Below are 20,658 nucleotides of genomic sequence, written 5' to 3' on the forward strand. Positions count from 1 at the left end.
ACCTCTCCCTGTCCCAGGCTCCAGCTGCTCTTCCTCCCTCTGCCCCATCGCAAGAGAACCCCAAGCCAGAGAATCAGGAAGTTCTAATTCAGCAAGCAGACAGAGAACCACACTGTCCCCTAGGAACCCGTCTCGCCACCTGTCTCACACATGAGGGTATGTGCGCACCAACAATTTGGGGCTTTCAGGGTGACAGCAAGGAGGACGAGAAGGAAGTCACAGTTCCCCCGACCAACTTCTCTGGGGAGCTGTCTGGCCAGCCACTGCCACTGTCACAGCCCCCACCTCTGGCTCCCAGCCAGGCCAAGTGAGCCCCTTCCCCTCCAATGTCTTCTGCTTGAGCCTGACAGCTCTCAGAGCCTCAGGGGCCTCCCTGGCACAGGTATGGCCTGCCAAGTGCACCCAGCTCAGCACCCACACACCACAGGAAAGGGCAAACTGCATTCGCTTCCTTCTCACTCCTCCCACCCCCACTATCTAGAGAGAACAAGTCAGAATCCCTGACTGCCTGCACTGGGCATGGCCCAAGAGCTCACCTGTGGATCAGAGAGTCTGGGTAACTTATCCAAAGCCACACAGCAATCAATGGCAGCGCCCACACTAAAACACAGGGCCCCTGAATCCCAGAGCTGGGCTCTGCTCACCAGAGGCTGGATAAACAAGCAGATGAGGATCTTAGCGCCACGCCCAAATCCCCGTTCCTACAGCCCTTGCTCTGCTGACAACGAGGGCAGGAGGAACAGCTGCCACCTATTGAGCCCTTACCAGGCCCTCATGAAGTGAATAATGGCGGCAATAATAATAAACTCTGGCAATGATGCCAGCAACATCAGCCGCCGGCTGAGCGCCGCACGATGCCCTTCCCGTATGTGAGTGCTCTTCATCTCTGAAGTGCTGCGAGGCAGCCCCTGGGGGCTCCGGCTCGAGACAGGATCAGATTTTAGAAAGGGCCTGGAGGGACAGATCACACCCGCTAGTGGGGGCTGGGGCAGCAGCCTGCAACGAGGCTCATTTCAATTTCCCCAGGGACGCCCGAATGGGGCAGGCAAAGGCCATACACAGCCTTGCTTCCGTTCAGGTTCCATTTTGCCACCAAATGAGTTGCAAATGCTACTTTTGGTTTTTAAAGTGTTTTTTTTTTTGGATTTCAGAATTGCAGAGAAGGGACAGTGGGCCTATATTGTTACTAGTTTGACAAATGAGGAAACTGAGGCACAGGGCAGCTGAGTAGCATGCCCAGAATGTCAGAGCAGTGGTTCCACAGTCAAGACCCTTGGACACCAGTCTGCATTTTCATAGAAGTGTCACAGTCTGTGTTCACTTCAACCTGGGTGGTAGGGCAGGGAGAGGCAGATTTATTCTCAATTTATAGAAGCAGAACCCAAGGCTCCAGAGGTGACAGGCCATGCCAAGGTCCGCAACTTCCCCATTGCTGCCCTGAGAACAGTGGCTGCGGGTGACGGGGGCAGGAAGGACAGAGGGCAGCCCTGGAGACCACAGCAGGGTCGCTCCCACCCACCTGCACGGGGGCCCTATCTCCCTTCAAAAGGCCTTTCTTCCTTAGGTTCAAACAAGTCCCACCCCCACGCTGAGCCTTGTCTGCCAGAAGAAACACCATCAAGAGTATGCCTAGTCTTCCGCTGAGATTTACGATGCGTTGCGAAAGAAAAAAATAAATTGTTCACTCCAGCTCAGGCGATACAGTGGCACCAGAACTTCTTCAGCAAAGCCAGAAAGCTTCCCCCTGCCTTCCAGGAAAGATGGTGGTGGACTAAGGTGAGGCAGGCTCAGACTAGGGGGTGTGGACTCTGAAGGGGAAGACGGGGGCAGGGGGCTGCAATGCACAGAGCTTGGCTGGGGTCAGGAAACCCAAATCTCCAAACGAGTCCTGTTCTGGGGCTGATAGGACACCCCTGAGGCTAAGCTCCTCATTATCAGCCAAGCAGAGTTAACCAGCCCGCGGGAAGGCAGCGTGGTGGATAGGGAGGCATGGGCCTTGGACTCCGAGGCATCAGGATGGAAATCCCCACTCTGATGCCTCCAAGCTGTGTGTGCCAGTGGCTGAAAGTCACTTTGCTTTCCTGGGCCTCAGTTTCTTCAAATGGAAAATGTTTGTAAATTTGAAACGTGCATTTCAGCTCACTTTTCTAGCTCAGGTCTTGGCATGTGGTTGGTGCCAACCCAGTGGGTACCATATTTATTACTGTGAGATGGTGAATCACATAGGGTGGACTGCCCAAGATCCCTGCAGAGGCGACCAGCTTCTGAGTCATAGAAACCGGCTCACTGGGGCCTGGTTCTAAACCACCCTGATTATATCACCAACTAGGTCCTAAAGAAGCTCAGTGCCATAGGGCAGAAATGAAGGCCTGACCCCATAACCATTTTTCTGGGAAAGGAATTTCCGTCCCTTAACTGCCGGCTTCCTGTCTCATAGCCAAACAAGCTGCTTTTCATCTACAAAATCCACTATTTTCCACTTTTGCCTTGACTGCCAGGAAGCTAAGTGCCCAAGTTAGCCCTTAGCTACCAAGAGTATCTTGTCTTGTGAAGTTCTATTAAGTTCTAAGTTCTATTAAGTGTTAGTTGTTGATGTTGGTACAGTGTTTTCTCAGTTTCCTTCCAAGAGGGATCTCAGGCAACTTGACCTTCAAGTGGTGAGGGGCAGGAGCCCATCTGGCTGCCAGCTCTGCCACCCTCACTGGTGGACAAGAACTGGTGGCACTGGAAGCAGGGACCCCAACGGTCTGCTAGGCCACAGGCCATGTGCAGCAGGTTCTGGGGACAGGTGAACTCAGGACTCAGAGTCAGGGAGCCTAGGCTGCCCTTACTCCTTCATCTGCGGGACAGAGATTCTCCCACGACCTTGAGAGGGCCTAGTGAGGTTCAGCGAGAGGCGGAGTGTAACGTGGTCAACACTGTACTCGGTATATGCTGTGCATGGACTCAACTGGAGGGACGGTGGGTGTTAGAGTCACTGTTATCAATGTTGTTATTGCTCTTCATCTCAGAGCACCTGCGTCTCCATCTGTCAACATAAAACCCTACAGAGCCATTGTGAGGACAAGACGCTGTATGGGAAGCTTCTAGAAGATCCCACATGCACATAGTAGGTGCTTCTTACGTGATAACTGTGACTCACAATTAACTGGCTCACCCAACAGCCATTCTTGGCTCCTTTCTCTCCTGTGCCTCTGTCTTTAGAGTCTGAAAGTTGGATACTCACATTCTCAGCCTCCTTTGCAACCAGGGGTGGCTTTGTGACCCAGTCTGGGGAAGTCTGTTGGAGGCTTTTTTTTTTTGAGACAGGGTCTCGTTCTGTTGCCCCAAGCTCTGTTTCATGGCTCACTGTAGCCTCAACCTCCTGGCCTCAAGGATCCTCCTGCCTCAGCCTCCTGAGGCCCTCCTGCCCGCTGATGCACAGGGCACATGTATTGCTACAGGTATGATGCATGTTCATTTGGCCAACAAATGTTTACTGGGCCCACAGGTGCACACCACCATGGCTAGCATTTAAAAAAATTTGTTTGTAGAAATGGGGTCTCACCATGTTGGCCAGGCTGGTCTCAAAGCAATCCTCCCACTTCTGCCTCCCTAAGTATTGGGATTACAGTCATGAGCCACCGCGCCTTTTCTGATAAAAGGGCTTGCTTTTCTGATAAAAAGGCTTGCTTTTCTGATAAAAAGGCTTGCTTTTCTGATAAAAAGGGATGGCCATGTCTGGCACTGCCCACTTCCCCATCTTCTGGCCACAGCGGCACAGACATCGTGCCTGGTGCTGTGGCAGCCATCTTGGAACCACGAGGTAAGTGTCATAATGCAGGAAAGCCGTCCCAGTGAGGATGCTCAACAGCCAGAACCAGGCCTCTGAGCTTCCAAACCAGACTTCCGGTCAAGTCAACCACAGATGTCCTTCACGTTTAAGCCGCCATAAGTCTGATTTTCTGTTTCTGAAAGCTGAACATCTCCCCTCGGACACAAGACTGATGTTTTTATTAACGGTCTCCTTCTAAACCTCATTTGTGGGTGAGTGGCATGGATTTAATAGTTGCTAAAGTATCTTAATAATAACAAGAATGACATTTATTGAGTACTTATGGTGCCACGTGCTATGTGTTTCACTCAGATAATCTCGAATAATCTTTGCAACTACTTCGAGAGTTCAGTTTTCTTATTGTTTCCATTTTACAGATGGTGGAACAGGCCATAGAGGCAAGCAGCTTGCCCGAGGCCACACAGCTAGAAAGCAGGGGGGTCAGGCTGAGCTCCAGGCCCAGCGGGGACTGCCCACACCTGCCGCCTTCTCCTCTAACACTCCCCCTTTTGATCACAAGGAATAGTGTCCAGGAGGCCGTCCCTGACACCTACTGGGTCTGTCTGTGACAACTGGGGGGGTTCCTTGTCCATCCCCCACACTCAAGGTCAATCCCCCCCCATAGCTGGTCCAGCCCAGTGAGGAGGGAGGGAGGGAGGGGCTTACCTTGCCCATGTTGAAGTAGAAGAGGGTCCCGGCCGTAACCTGGGCAATGAGGATCAGGAGCAGGAAAGCAAAGTACTGGGGACACAGAGCAGGCACAAAGTCAGCTGCGGGTCCCCGACCAGGTGCACCCAGCCCGCGTGCCTCGAGTGACGCTCTCCACCCGGTGTTACCACCAGCGCCGCGCTCAGGCTGCGCTCGGCTGGATGAGAGGAAATGGGCAGGCAGCTGCGGAGGGATCCGTACTCACCAGCCCCAGCAGGCAGCGGACCTCGTTGACGGCACCGATGCAGCCCAGGAAGCCCATGAGCATGGTGACTGCCCCCACGCCGATGAAGACGTAGGCTCCCATCCTGAGCGAGCTGGAAGAGGTTTCTAGGGGGAAGAAGAAGCACACTCACTAAGTACAAAATCAGTGGGCCCAGCAGGTATAAACACCTGGCCTAACCGCCCAGGTCTTCTTCCGGATCCCCTCTTTGGAGCCAGGGTGTTGGGGTCAGCTGCATTCCCCTGCTGGCTTCTCACTGCCCAACAGGGAACCGGCTCACCCCCATCCCTACTTGTGTCCCTCTCCCAGTAAAACTGCAATCCGCACCCTTATCCAGCCTAACCCCCTTCCCGGCTTTATTGTTTCTTTGTAACGCTTCTCAGGATTGAATAGACTACATTTCACTGATTCTTCTTGCTCATTGTCTGCTCTCCCCCTCCACCAAGGACCTGAGATGCATGAGGGCAGAAGCTTCGCTTTATTCCCAGGGAACCCCCAGCTCGAACAGCGCCTCTCGCAGTGAGGTGCCGTGCACAGTGAATACCTGCGGAATTGACAGACAAGAGGCTGGCTGGTTCTCCAGGGGCCACGGACGTTAAGATTCCAAGCTGATTTTTAACCCGCCTTCCTTCTTGTCCATATAATAACAAACACCAGCCTTTCTTGCCCACTCACTGTGCCTCACGGGCTTTCCACACACCGTCTCCAACTCTGACGTCACCCTGCCTGGCAGGCACTAGCATGGCCATTTCACAGATGAGAAAACTGAGGCTCCGAAAGGCGCACAGGCGACGGCCTGAGCTGGAATTTGAAAATATGCAAACCTCCAATGCCACACTCTTTCCGCTGATGCACAGGGCACATGTATTGCTACAGGTGTGATGCATGGTCAGTCGGCCAACAAATGTTTACTGGGTGCCCACTTCATGCCAGGCACTGTGTCAGTTGCTGGGGATGCAGAAGAGTGACTAACAAGGTCTGACATTTGGGGGTGGGGAGTGGAGACAAAAAGTACACAATACAGGTTTTCTGGTCGTGTTGGGCATCATGAAGATACCAAAACGGGCTAACTGCAGAGAACTGCCTGGCTGGGAGAGGGTCGGAATGGGTCGGCAAAGGCCAGCCTGAGCCGGTGACATTTGAGCCAAGACATGAATGAAGAAGTCAGCCAAGCAACGATCTGTGGGAAAAGCATTCCAGGCAGGGGGCACAGCAGGTGCAAAGGCCTGAGGAAGGAGGAGCTTGGTGTATTTGAAGATTGGAAAGAAGGTGAGAGAATGGACCAGTAAGAGCAAGAAAGGAGCCCGGGAGGAAATGATGCTTAGGAGGTGCAGGGATGGGCCTGATGGCTAAGACCCTCTTTAGAGCCGCCTGTGGACAGGCCCATTCCAGGAGGTGGAGGTCAGGAGTCCTGCAGGGGCACTTGGCCAACATTTCCTAAGACACCCAACCCATCACACAGGGTAAAGCTCATGTCATCTCTAACCCACCAGCATGGGTACGCTGTACCCCCAGGGCATGGGACGCACCTGGAGGGCAAGGGTGCTGGCGTCTCCAGAAGGCTGGAGAGCAGTGTGGATCAGAGGAGCCTCTTAGGGATGCAGATGCTTGAGCCCGTTACAACCCGATCAAGACGCTCCCAGCAGGAGGCCAAGGACCTGCGTTTTTAATCTGCTCCCCTAAGCACTGAGGCACAGCCAGGACCAACCCCTTGACCATCAGCAGGGGAGATACAGGCCTGGGGCTGGCCACGACTCCCTGGGGATCCTGGAGAGGCTGACATCCCCACCTTGGTCCCCAAGGGGCGTTAGTGCCCTCACAGAATAACTATCAAACTGGAGGATGCGAGGGAGTCTGTGGGATCCAGCTCCGCTTCCTGATCACAGACAGAATGTTCTGGAGCTCAGGAAGAGCCCTGGCCAACCCTACTCTCAGGCTTACTCCACCCAGTTCCTCACAGGAGCCCCCCACCTTCCTCAGGGTGAGTGTGGGATCTCCTGGCACTGAGCCCCAGCCATCAGCGTGGGCAGGGAGAGGCTGTCAATTCCACTTTTCCTAAACTTCCTGCGTTTAGTTTCCAACAATTCCTCCCAGTGATTACTCCCAGAAAAAAGAAACTGGCATTGCCCAGACAGCCGCTGTGTGCCAGCCCTGAACAAGGCCCTTTATCCAAAGCATCCTGCCTAATTTCAGCAACCGCCCTCTGCGGCTCTACTCACATCCTGATTTGTCTGCAAGGACCCCAAGGCTCAGAAAGGGTAGCAGGCTGCAAGGGGCCTGGCAGGGAAGGACCAGGGCTGAGACCCCAACTCAGGATCCTTCCCCTGGGAGACCAAACTGCGAGGTCTCCGTATCTCAGAACATTTCATTGATGCCATTTCCTGTCTCCCCCCAGGATCCCAGGCCTACCCCACATCTGAGCAAGCTGACTTAGGAAGTAGGCGAGGGTATGTTCTGGGGTAGGCCATCCACAGGGCATGGCAAAAAAAAAAAAAAAAATCACCTTTTAGTCTTCCTGGGCCTAGAAGGGACCAGGAAGGTAGAAAGAAAGTGGCCCAAACAGAAAGGGATGAGGGATCAAGAAAAGTAGATTCTAATCCCAGCTCTGCTGCCAACACGCTCTGACTCTGGGCAAGTCATTTTCTATTTCCTTCTCTGTAAAATGGGTCTAAAGCCTGCTACTTGAAGATGGCAAAAGGATTAAATTGTATTATAAAATTTAGCTAACAATCACTTATGTAGAGTTTTTCACTGGGGGCTGTCCCAAACTCTTTTCAGATAAAAATGAGAGGCTCATTTAATTTCTCACAATAACCACAGAAAGTGCACTCTATTACGATCCTCATTTTATAGGTGAGGAGGCACAGAGAGGTGAAGCAATGTGCCGAGGGTCACACAGCTAGTGGACAGCACCGCCGTGAATCGAACCCCAGCAGTCAGGTTCGAGTCTGCTCTTCACTGCAAAGTGCTTCCTCTTACTAAGGTACTAACCAGTGGCATGTGGCTGCAGAGCCATGTGGTCCAGGGGTTCAAGGCACAGGCTGGGAAGCTAGGCTACCTCATCTGCAGCCAGCTCCCCTACCGGCTTGCTGTGTGCCCTGAAACAAGTTACTACACCTCTCTGTGCTTCAATTTCCTCCTCGGTAAAATGAGAATAGGAATGCCCAGCCCAATGGACTCAGAGCAGGGATTCAGCTTGGTAGGGAAAGCTGTCTCCAGTTCTGCCCTCAGCTGCTCTGTGACTATTAGCAAGTCATTTTCCCCCACCCCTGGCCTCAGTTTACACAAGTGCCTAGTGACCAGGCAAGAGGATCAGTGTTTCTGAACCCTGGCTGCCTGGGGAATCCACCTGGGGAAGTTTTTAGAAAACACCAGCACTCAGGCTCCCACCCACACCAACCAAGTCAGGTCCCTTGGGGTGGGTGAGGCTCGGGCCAAAGCATTTGTAAAATGCACCCGCTCCTGCAGATAGTAGACCTTTAAGGTCCGGCCAGCTTGAGATTCTCAGACCCAAACAGGGAGGAGGCCGGAGCCGCGCAGGAAGCTCTCCCCACCCAGCGGGCTCACCCCCACTGCGCCAGTCGCGGGGCAGGGCGCAGAGGGCAGAAATGTGGGTGGGCAGGCTGGGCCTCTAGACTTTGCCCTGGGGTGCAGTGCCTGCTGGGTTGGGCCATGACTCAGGAAGTAGAGAGCTGGGCCTAATGGGGCCAAGGAGGGTGTGTCACAGGCCAGGAGAATGTGGGGGGCATGGGTTGCCCACACACCCTAACCCCAGAATGGAGGGTGAAAGGGGGTGAGACTGATAGCCCCGGGGTACGTCAGATGTGGCTAGAGTGTAGATCATCCTTGCTTTCCATCTCCTGGAGGGGAGGCCTAGCCCCTGGGGCCAGGGGGACAGATGTGGCCCCTCCATCATCACACCCTAGCTAGGTTCCGCTTTATGTAAATCAAGCAGCTGTCATGGGCCACATTCCAAACCAGCTGCCTTGGGCAGCTGCTGGGAGAAGTGAGCCAAGGCCGCACTCAGTGAGGGGAGTGGCACGGCTGTCCCCTGGGGGCTTCCGCTGTGCCTCCCTCCCACCACAGGGAGCCCCTGAGAGGTCAACTCAGCAGGCCCTGATGGCTTCCTGGAGGAGGCTGAGCAGGCGCAGAAGGGCTCTTATCCCTGTAAAAATGCCTTAGGCCCCTTTCCTTCTGCCTCTGGTGAGAGAAGGGGTTTCCACACTGTGGCTCACCCTGCCATGTGCTGCATTTAGGACCAAAGCTCTTGGAGTTCGAGTCCCACACCTACCATTTAGAAGCTGTGTGAACTTCAGCAAGGGACTTAACCTCTCTGAGCCTCTGTTTCTTCATTGGTAAGGCGGGAATAGAACAGTATCTACCTCACAGGGCTGTGGTGGGATTAAGACAGTTTATTGGTGCAAACTGCTTGGCACATGAGGAGCATGATAATTGGTGACTGTGCCTGGAACCTTCCTCATCTGTGCACACACCTGACCCACCTAGCTGCTGCCGGGCTTATAGCGAAGCACCACTCATAGCAGGTGCCTCATCAGCCCCTGACTATCTTTCCTACATCCCTGTGAAATGGGAGGGGCTGTTGCCTACATTCTGCTGGATGGACAAGTGACGGGACAGAGAATGTAAGAGGTTTTCCTAAGGTCAGGGCCAAGGGAAGGGACCAGGAAGGGAAAACAAGCCTCCCTCATCCCCCGTGTTCCCCCAGACAACAGCAGCTTTGTTTGGGGAAGAAGAGAAAATTCCTTTTGGAAACCCCTGCAGGGGGAGCCATGGGCAGTCGTGGGCAGCAGGACCTGGCCACATCCCTGAGGTCAGCGGGAAAAGCGACAGGCATTGAAGCCGAAGCGCTTATGGGAGCGGCTGTGTCTGCGCCCTGGCCCTCCCCTCTCCAGTGGGCCTGGGTCTGGGGAAGCTGAGGGGTCCTTACGCAGGACAGAGATGAAACTGCTCTTGTCGGCCAGGATCCACACTCCGAAGCCCAGGATCACTGCGCCCAGGATCTGGAAGGAGAAGGGAGCAGTTAATGGGGAGCCAAGAGCAGATAGGGTGAGAGCCCTTCCCCTGCCAACTGTCCCTGGAACCCAAGTCGGGGTAGCCAGGGCAGGGGGCCACAGAGGGCACCACCTCCACCCTTCTCCAGCCCAGAGATGTCCAGATGGCCTCAGGTCCCACATCGCAGCAAGCCAGACACCAGGACCCTGAGCAGGGAATCCCTCCTGCCTCCCATCTTGCCCCCCTCCACCATGTGTGATTCAGCCGAGCCTCCTGGTGCAGCCTCCTGCCAGGGGCACCCTTCCTTCCACATCTCCTGGCTCTTTTCTCAGCTCATCCCCCCGACTCCACCCAGTTCAAGGCCTGGGAGCTTCCCAAACAAGAAAGGCTCTGAGGAGGACCCTCCGTGGACTTGAACATCAAAGCCCAGCTCATCCCCAGGTCTGAACAACGGGGTCACCTGCCACAGGGGCCTTCTCTGACCCCTTCAGGCAGACTTGGGTGCCCCCATTCTGCAGCGACCACTGTCTGACCCTTCTTAACAGTCATTCCGACTGGGTCTAACTGCTGTGTTGGTTTCTCTGGCTAAACTGTGAGCTCCCTGAGGGCAAGGCTGTTTGGAGGCAGCTCTGCATCCCCAGCAGCTCTATAGCACTGGGTGCTAAGTGGCTGGGGGAATGAATGAGCTGATGAACCAAACTGCAAATGCAAGACTAGAAAGGGAAATGAAGGTCAGGCCCGGTGGTTCATGCCTGTAATCCCAACACTTTGTGAGGCCCAGGCAGGAGGATCACTTGAGCCCCGGAGTTTGAGACCAGCCTGGGCAACACAGTGAGACCTCAACTCTACAAAAAATTTCAAAAATTAGCCAATGTGGTGGTGCATGCCTGTAGTCCTAGCTACTGGGGAAGCTGAGGAGAGAGAATCACTTGGCCCCAGGGAAGTCAAGGCTGCAGTGAACTGTGTTCATGACATGGCCCTCCAGCCTGGGTGACAGGGCAAGACCCCCTCCTTCTGCCCCCCACGAAAAGGTAAAAATGAATGAGGTGTTACAAATAAGGATCCCAAGCCCAGGGATTCCCTGCCTCTCTCCCATCTACCAGGGCTGAGCTCATCTCCCCAGGTGGAGTCCCAGCCAAGATCCACCATCCCACAAAGCTGGCAAAGGCTGGGGAAGTGCCTGCCATCTGGGCAAAGATGCAGGTTTCCTTTGGAGGTGGGGGTGGCCCTGTGTCAACCCACAAGGCTGGCCATTAGTGGGGGCCTGGACTGGGCCTACCTGGTGGATGACCCATCTTGAAACTCCCACCTGTATCACAGCTCTGGGTTCCCACCTCAGCCATCATCCCATAATCTCAGGTCCGAGGCCAGCAGCTGCCCAGAGCCCTGAGCCTGGGGCTGGCCTGGGCACAAGGTCTCCATCAGTATCATTCTATCATTATTAAAGACCAGAGCCAGGACCGGCCCAAGACACAAGGCACCTGCCTCAGGTGTAACACATGAGGAGGCACCAAAAACTCAGGCGGGTAGATCACCTGAGGTCAGGAGTTTGAGACCAGCCTGGCCAACATGGCGAAACCCCATCTGTACTAAAAATACAATCAGCTGGGCGTGTTGATGGGGGCCTGTAATCCCAGCTACTCAGGAGGCTGAGGCAGGAGAATCACTTGAACTCAGGAAGCAGAGGTTGCAGTGAGCCGAGGTCACGCCACTGCACTCCAGCCTGGACAACAAGAGTGAGACTCCGTCTCAAAAAAAAAAAAAAAAAAAAAAAAAAATTAAGGCCAAAAATCCATGATAACTGAACTATTAAACTTTGAAATAAAATGTTGACAGTATCAGTATTATCGATGTTTCCTTTTGCCCCAGGGCCCAGGTGGCTCAGTAGGGGGTTGCCTCTCTCCCCTTACCCTTGTACTTGCTGCCTTAAAGACCACTGTGACTGATGACTACAACCACAAAGGCATGGTGACCACCCCACGTCTGCCCCCCAGTGTCTCCCACCAGAATCATCACTGAGGTGTTATCTGTCCTCTCATCTCTCCCAGTGAGATGGGCCCTGTAATTGACCTCATTTTATACACAGGGAATTTTATATGAGGCCTTGATTTTATCCATCAGCGACTGGAAGCCAGATGGTGGCAGGAGAGCTATAGGAATATTTTGGATCCATCCTGGGCCTTCACCCAGAAAGCCAGTCTCAGGACAGAAAAGCCCCTGAGACACTGGGGAGGAGAAGGGTCTGCTGGAAGGTAGGTCCACCTTAATTTGCACAGCTGGGGGAAATGGGGGCTTTCCAGGACCTGGGAGTTTGGTTCCCCAAGACCTGCAACCCTACCCAGCCCACAACCACCCCACAGCACAGCGAGGCAGGGGCCAGGGCTCAGGCCCACGTCTGCTCCCTCTGCATCTCAGACCCATGTGGGCAGAGCCCCTGCCCCATTCCCTCCCACATTCACAGGGTGGGACAGGAGGGAGGACAGCCCCTACCAAAAGGGAATGGGAGGCAGGACAGAAAATCCCGTCTCGGTACACATAATCCCAAGTAGATCAAAACCCCGCACTACTCAGCTAGCTCCTCAGCTTGCCAAGGGGAACCCAGAGAGCAAAGTCCCCGGGGCTACCCGTTCAGCCCCTCTGCAGGTCTGATAACCCCAGCCTGATGGTCAGATGTGGCTGGATCAGCCACAGGGCTGTGGCAGAGCCAGAAAGGAGGCTGGGCAGCCTACCAGAATGGGCAAGGCACCATGGTACCCCCTTTTTCTCTGTGAACCAAGACTGGAGCTGTGGGGCAGGCCCCATGTTAATCACTCCCCAGCCCTTCCCCAATCCCCAGATGGGACCCATCAGGAGCCAGGACCCTCAGAGCAGTGAGCGTCCTTCCCCAGCAAAGCCACAGAACCAGCGCCTCTGCATTCCTTTGGACCTGAGAAAAGTGGCAATGCGCTGGGGAGTCTGGAGTCCAGAGGGCGTACAGGCAAAGACATACAGGTGCACATGCGCGCAGGCGCAAGCACACATAGCAGCCACAGGGATTTTTCCAAACCACAAATCCAACCATGAAACCCCTCCCAATGTGCATAAAACAAAGAGGCTGACCGGGTCTGTGCCTGGGGAGGTGCACTCTGCCTCCACCGGCTGCCCCTGCTGCCAGGATCCCCCTCTCCAAAGCCGCACCCAGAACCCCAGGAAGCCTTTGCTGACCTCCATGACCAGGCCAAGAGCCTCATCTGCTTTCCGAAGAGCCTATCTGTTCCTAGTACCCCCAACAACTGCAATTTTTCATGCATTTGAGTAGTTATTTGATGGAAGCCCACTGCTCCCTAGGACACAAGCTCCGGAAGTATAGCAATCAGGGCTCTTCCGCCCTGAACATCTGAAGATACTGAGGTGTCAGATACACATTTGTTGAGGAGTAAACAAGCCCGTTCTGCCTCCTCCAGCCCTCCTCTTTCACTCTCACCCTCCTGTCATACGAGCTGCCCCTCCCCCCTCCAGCATCCTGATGGGTCATCCTAGGCCCCAGTACACAGACAGTTAACACCTGACTCCTGCCAGCCCCTGGAGGAGCCAAAAGGAGGCCAAGCCCTGGCCAGAGAGCAGCTTTTCCAGTCCCTGGTTCCATAGGGCAGCCTGCAAGCAGGACAGAAAGGGACACCCTGGCTGAAACCACCAACTCCGCTCCCTTTCTCTACGAGGGTCTCCCCAACCCCCACTGCATGAAGGAAAGTTTCTTCATCCCTGAAACCCAAGCTCTGCGACATCCTAGGCAAGAGCCCAGGCCCCTCTCTCTAGTCCCTAAAGCCCCCAGGGATAGAGCGACAGCGCCCACGCACCCCCTCCCCCAAGTCCTGGCCCATTGGCCTTTATGCTGGGTCTCGGCCCAGACACCAAGTGCTTGCCAGGAAAAGCTTGGCTTTGCCTGCACGGGCAGCTGCTTCCCAAAGTCCTAGGGCAGCCAGGAGAGACCTGACCACCAAGCTGGGGAAGCCCAAGCCCAGCCTGGGGTGGGTTCCAGGCCCGGCTGCCATGAGCAGAGGGCCAAAGCCACAGTGGGGCCTCACAGGGTCCTCCAGGAGGGAGCTGGGGCTGGGGCCAGGTTGGACAAAAAGCAAGGCAGACAGCGCCAGGGCCTCCTGTGTGTGCGTGTGTGTGTGCACACTTGTGTGCGGGTGCCAGGAACACACGTGTACATGTCTGTGCATTGGGTTAAAGCTATGAAGGGGGAATTAAAAAAAATTTTTTTTTTTTTGTAGAGAAACAGGGTGTTGCTATGTTGCCCAAGCTGGTCTCGAACTCCTGGACTCAAACAATCCTCCTGCCTTGGCCTCCCGAAGCACTGGGATTACCGGCAAGACCTACCATGTCTGGCCTGAAGGGGAATTTAGAATGATTCTTGTTTATTTCCCAAACTTCCCATAAACTATGTAACTTGTAATGTAAACCCCCCGCTCCACAAACAAGTAATTAATATCTACCATAGAAAATCGGGAAAATACAGAGATGCATAAAGAATAAAATCAAAATTCCCAAGAATCCCAACATTAACATTGACGTATTTTCTTCTCCTCTCAAAAATACTCACTTTTTTATGAATATGTACATTTGAAACTTTGGATCATAAGAAACATCCTACTGTACAACCTGATTTTTTTTTAACACTATAGGGTAAACCATCAACACAGAGAAGCCAGCGCCCCCAACACTGCTCTGAGGCTATGAAGTCCTCTCCAGGGCACTGGCCCCCCACACAACACACTCTCACTCACACACACCCCACCATCCCAGCAACTCCAAGGCAAGAGGCAGCCCATGCCAGGCCAGAGAGGAAAGCCGAGGCCCCAGGAAATCCAGCAGTCAATGTCCACGGAGCTCACATCTGGATGGCCCATCTGCTGGGGTGGGTCTGGGGAAGGAGGTATGTGCCCTTCGCTGGCCCCAAGCCTGGCGCCCTCTTGCTCACCCTATGAGAGCTCAGGGAGACACCTGCCCATGACAGGGACGGGGGTGTGATAGGGGCAACTGGGACCTGGAACTGTCACAGGTCAATTCTTCACACGGGCAGGGTGGGGGCCAGGACAGGACTAGAGAGATGCTAAGAGGCTTCTTCTAGCTGCTCCTGCTGTTGAGTTAGGGGATGTCCAGGGGCTCTCCTCTCCCTCCCCATACCCCCCTCCAGCCCTGGCCAGCCCAGGCTTTGGGTGCTCTAGGAGAGGGGAAGGCCGGGTCAGGAATCCAGTGCTTGGTCAAAGGACCAGCTGGGAATGGCGGGGAATCTCCTCGCCACCCCCACTAGGTTCCACTGGAGATGGTTTGTCCTCAGTCCCCACCCACCAAATCCCCCCAATCCCTGGCCCGGTCGGCTCTGGAAAGGCTCAGGCTGGGATGCCCCTGGGAGGAGAATCTTTTCGGAGGCGGTCAGGGTGGCAGGGGACATACTTACAAAGAAGATCAAGTTGAAGAGGAAGAGAAAGTATTTGGTGACTTTGATACAGGCTGAGCCCATCCTGCCAGTCCTGGAGCTTCCTGGGGGAAGAGAGAAGTCAGGCAGGCCAGTGAGGTGATCAGCTCAGTCTGCCCTTGCAGCAACCCCAGGAGGTGGACTAACCCTGTCCCTGCCTTACAAGACGCAGAGGCCCAGAGAGGTTAGACAACTAGCCCAAAGCCACACAGCTAGGAAATGAGGTCTCACGAGCAGTCTCGTGTGCCAGGTACTTGATGCTTGGCAGTTAGGATCTGGATCAGCCACTGCACTGGGGCCGGGGCTGGTGGGAGCAAAATGACAGAGGGAGACCCTCATCCCTCACCTCCATGACCCAGGCTCTGGAACTTGCACAGATGGACTCTGTTTGAAGTCAGGGGGCCAGGAAGTTAGTGATCCATTGACAGAGACCCAGAAGTGAGACCTGTGCTTGGTAGTTCCACAGACTACCTGTAGGACTAGGGGCTGGGAGTTGTGGGGTCTGCCAAGGTGAGAAGGGGAATTTGGCTTCTCAGAAAATAGGCTGAATGTCCCGGCTTCTTATTGCAAAGGGAATAAACATGCATTGTAGAACACCTAACAAATACAGAAAAACAAAACCAAGCAGAATGTATCTCACCCCAGAGATTAAAAACTGTCATCATTTTAGTAGCTATAATTCGTGTGTGTGTGTGTGTGTGTGTGTGTGTGTGACAAATGGTTCTAAACAAAATTGGGCTCATTCTGTATAGTGTTTTATAGCCTGTTTATTTCATTCTACAATCTTCACTCTCTATATGTTGATAAAACGCTCTTCATAGTTTCACATGTTGCATAGGATTCCATCCTATTAGTACTTATTAACATTTGGGGGCTCACAGAGTCCACCCAAAAATTCATGTGTTGTTAGCATTTTGTGATGCTAATAATTTCTGGGAGTTCATGGACCTCTGAAACCCATTCAGGAACCCCAGTGGCCCCAGGTTAAAGTCTCAGATGTGGCCATCCCATAGAAGCATTTAACTGATACTCTAAGATCGGACACACAGGTTGTTTCCAAGTTTTCACAGTCTCCCCGATGACACAAGTTGTGCTTCTGAAATGACACAAACCATGCTTGGGCATGCTGTACCCCCTCCACTCCAAAAGACCCCAGGCAAGGGGAGGGCCCCGAGAGGAAGAGGGAAGCTGGAAGCTGACTGTTCTCACCCTGACTCAGAGGCCAGAAAATCCAGGAGTGCCAACCACCAGCCTTCAGCCCCTTTGGGGCAAAGGGAGCCAGCACCGCCGGGCAGCTGGGGCTTGGACAGCTGGCCTGGGACAGCTGCATGGGCAGAGCTGGGCTGGGGGGGTGGAGGGGACGGCACCAGGCCCACTTGTGTTTCCCTGCCTTATGGAGGGGGAAGGGCAGGCCACAGAGCAAAGGGGAAGGAAAGCCGGAGGCGTGGGCTTCACTCCTTCTTCCTCCAGCACCACTTGAAAGTTTTCAATTTCCCTGGCTACACACAGGTTCCCTCCTCTTTTCCGGACATGCTAATGATCAACAATCTTCCATCCTCCTTGTCAAGTGGGAGCTCAGCTTCCACTTCACACACCTCCGGTGATGGGGAAGGTGGCTAATGAGGAGGGGTCATGACTTCCCAAGCGGTCCAGTCCAGTTTTCTTTCCTCTAACAGCTTTGTTAGAGGAAGTTTTCTTTAAGTGCCTTTCTAAAGGGCAGATTTGGGAGGTATAACATGAAGCAAAGCTGCCCAAGTTAGGAAAAAGCTGCCTGGGTGGCAGTGAGCTTCCCATCACAAGCGGCATGGAAGCAAAGTCTAAAAAAATACTCATGGGGGATTTAAGTGCTACACAGGGAGATTAGACTAAATGGTTCTTCCAGTCTAGGGGGCTCCAAGGCCTGGGTCTGAGAATTGCAGAGATGGCAGTGACTCGGGAGCCAGGGCAATGCAGCCTGGGCAGCTCCCCAGACCTAGAGAGGAGAAAACATGACTTCCCCATGCCCAGGAAGCCAGAGATCTTCAATGCCCCAAACCCCGTCCTGGCCTAGGAAGGCCTCCTGGGGGTCTGCACTACATCAAGGATAGCTATTGTTTTTCCTGTCTCTCTCCACCCAGCACAGAGCCTGACATACCACAGGCACTTCACAAACTTCAGGAACTAAACAGCAAGAGAAGAGAGATTCTCTCCCAAAGCCAGGCGGCATCTGTTCTTCTTTCCTACCACGGATCTGCTGTGTTTCAGCCTGACCAGGTCTCCTCCCAGTAAACAATACGGGGCATGCCCCAAGAGACCAACCCAGGTTCAGCGCCCCAGCAGCAGTAGCTAGGCCACCCCTTCACCAGAAGAACATCCACTAACTGCAGTCCGCCAACTATGCGTCTCGGCAACGGGGCCATTTGCATACTTGTGAAATTGGAGAAGTGTGGAAAGAGTTCTTTGGCAACCCTGAGTCAGATCCATGGTGGTGCAGTTTCAGAAAGTCCGGGAAAGGGGTTACTACACTTTCCAGCTCACACGTCCTCTGCTCAGCCTCGGTGGGGGGCATTCAGCGAAGGGCAGCTTTTAGAAAAGAATAAGTATAAGCCGGGCACGGTGTCTCATGCCTGTAATCCCAGCACTCTGGGAGGCCGAGGCTGGCAGAAGACCTGAGGTCAGGAGTTCAAGACCAGCCTGGCCAACATGGTGAAACCCCGTCTGTCTCTACTAAAAATACAAAATTAGCCAGGCGTGGGGGTGGGTGCCTGTAATCCCAGCTACTGGGGAGGCTGAGGCACAAGAATCGCTTGAACCCAGGAGGCAGAGGTTGCAGTGAGCTGAGATTGCGCCACTGCACTCCAGCCTGGGCAACAGAGCGAGACTCTGTCTCAAAAAAATAGAAACAAAAATAAGAGTAAGTATGACGTCTGTAAGGAGAAGGAGTGGCCGCCGCCAGGGAATAGCAACTACAAGTGGCCATTTTCAGACATCATCCCCCATCATCCTCACAACCAGCCCAGGAACTGAGTATTCCTATCCCTGGCAGACCAGAGGCTCAGATAGGTTCAGTAACTTGCCCAAGTCACACAGCTCATCAGTGGCAGTGGTTTTCAGAACCCAAGATCTTTCTTCTGTGAAGTGGTCCCTCCTGGACAGTAGCCAGGATTATAAAGGGATCTTTGGGGATGGCTGGGTTTCCTTTGTCCAGTTAGGTGTGAGGACAAAAGGACTGCTCAGAGGACCTCTGCTCAGAGGGCAAGGAGGAGGCTGGGAAACCTTGTCGCCAAGGCAGATGTGGCTGGGCTGGTATTCCCATGATATTCCAGACCCTGGGCAAGCTTGGCTGGTCCCTTGGTCACGCACACAAATTGCATCAGGCACTGGGCTAAGCTCTTCAGCCCTCTACGTGCAAACGGATGCGCAGAGGGGAGAAGAAGCCTGCCCAAGGTCACAAGTAGAAGGACTGGCAACGGCAAGGATAGGGCCCAGGCCGCCCGGCCCCTTACACCACCCATGGGCTCCATCCCACACAGGAGGCAGCTGGGTGGGTCCAGACGCTGAAATGAGAGCCAGGCAGCCCAGTCAAATGGGACAGACCCAGAGGTACCTGGACATCACCCGAGGGAGGAGCATGTGCTGATAACTGGAACCTGGGATGGGCGGCTCCCCGGCACACTGGCCAAGATCCAGAAGACAAAGTCTTCCTGCCCTGCAAGTGCAGATGCTTCTGCCTCAAAGTGACAGGGAGCAGAGGGTGAAGAACGTTCTCTACACTCAGCAGGAGATGGGCAAATCCCACACAGGCAAGGGAGTCAGCTCAGCCTGAGGCGGGGACACACCCAGGTCACCCACGATGGGCTGTGGCATCAACTTCAAGGAATCCACAACCACCACCAAGCTCCAAGGAGCCCCCAAGGTTGAATTCAGAGGGCCAGGGGTTATGCCTGGCTCTGCCCTCCCATACTGAGAGCTGAGCCTCAGTCTGCTATCCATGAGACAGAAATAAGGGTTGGTGTGGAGCCAGGGTTGGTAAACTGCAGCCTGCAGACCAAATCCAGCCCCCTGCCTGTTTTTTAGACAGCTTCTGAGCTAAGAACAGAGTTCATCTTTTTTTTTTTGGAGAGAGAATCTCCCTCTGTTGCCCAGGCTGGAGGGCAGTGGTGCAATCTCGGCTCACTGCAAGCTCTGCCTCCTGGGTTCACACCATTCTCCTGCCTCAGCCTCCCAAGCAGCTGGGACTACAGGCGCCCGCCACCACGCCCGACTAATTTTGTTTTTGTATTTTTAGTAGAGACGGGGTTTCACTGTGTTAGCCAGGATGGTCTCGATCTCCTGACCTCGTGATCCGCCTGCCTCGGCCTCCCAAAGTGCTGGGATTACAGACGTGAGCCACTGTGCCCGGGGCAGATTTCATATTTTTAAATAGTTAAAAATATTCTTTAATGCATGAAAATTACATGGAATCTAAATTTCTGCACACAGCCACGCCTACTGGTCTATCTGGCTCTTTACAGAAAAAGCCTGCCGGCCCCTGGTGTAGAGGATCACACGGTGCACCCACAAGTGTCTGTAAGAGGCAGCAACGGTCGCCAGGCGCGGTGGCTCACGCCTGTAATCCCAGCACTTTGGGAGGCCGAGGCAGGCAGATCACGAGGTCAGGAGATCGAGACCATCCTGACTAACACGGTGAAACCCTGTCTCTACTAAAAATACAAAAAATTAGCCAGGCGTGGTGGCGGGCGCCTGTAGTTCCAGCTACTTGGGACGCTGAGGAAGGAGAATGGTGTAAACCCAGGAGGTGGAACTTGCAGTGAGCCGAGATCACGCCACTGTACTCCAGCCTGGGCGACAGAGCGAGACTCCATCTCAAAAAAAAAACAAAACAAAGAGGCAGCAAGGGTCAGGACTACCCTTAGCACGGGAACTTTGGAGAAAGAAAACAGCCAGCTGGGTGGCAGGAATTGATTGTGACTTAGAGAGAGAAGACGCAGGATCCCTGAACAAGGGTTCAAATCCTGGCTTTGCCAATGTGTGGCCACAGAGGAGGGACTTCCTGGGCCTCATTCATCTCCTTGGGGAGTGGAACTCCCAACTGGACTCCCGTCCTGAAGAGGGAGTGAGGTCAGCGCCTGGTACAGTCAGGACTCGATGACCCGGAGCTGGGGCTGGTGTCTGTATTATCATCATCATCAGTTGGCTCAGTACTTGCAGAAGAAGCAAGGGATGAGGATTTAATTTACAGATGATCTTAAGCCAATGTTAGGCTTTCTTGTGTATACTTTTGGTAAACATTGGAGAGTCTGCCCAAGCTTTCCTGTGTTAAAAACACTGACAACTCAAGGCAATGAGATGTAAGCACATCTTATGGGAAACTTCCAGAACAGTCACAGAGAGCTGTGAGCAGCAGGATGGAGGGACTGATCTTTGTTATGGTGGTGGCTGTTGTTTTCAGGCACTCTT

At 53.9% G+C, this 20,658-nt stretch overlaps 1 protein-coding gene across 5 annotated transcripts in view; it reads right to left on the minus strand.

The window, feature by feature from the left end:
* CD82 (CD82 molecule) overlaps positions 1-20,658 on the minus strand; it is a 54,109-nt gene that overhangs the window by 10,587 nt on the left and 22,864 nt on the right. For 4 of the 5 annotated variants that reach the window (XM_055281842.2, XM_055281844.2, XM_063641831.1 and 1 more), the window contains exons 3-6: positions 15,202-15,284; positions 9,694-9,766; positions 4,728-4,852; positions 4,481-4,555 (exon numbers count right to left, since the gene is read on the minus strand). In XM_055281842.2, the coding sequence (XP_055137817.1) occupies positions 4,481-4,555; positions 4,728-4,852; positions 9,694-9,766; positions 15,202-15,264 (336 nt within the window). In that variant the 5' untranslated portion in view covers positions 15,265-15,284. The remainder of the gene's footprint in view (positions 1-4,480; positions 4,556-4,727; positions 4,853-9,693; positions 9,767-15,201; positions 15,285-20,658) is intronic. The other variant, XM_055281845.2, reaches the window with a different exon arrangement.

This window comes from Symphalangus syndactylus, chromosome 6 (genome assembly GCF_028878055.3).
Source record: "Symphalangus syndactylus isolate Jambi chromosome 6, NHGRI_mSymSyn1-v2.1_pri, whole genome shotgun sequence".
In the NCBI taxonomy this organism is placed as follows: Eukaryota; Metazoa; Chordata; class Mammalia; order Primates; family Hylobatidae; genus Symphalangus; species Symphalangus syndactylus.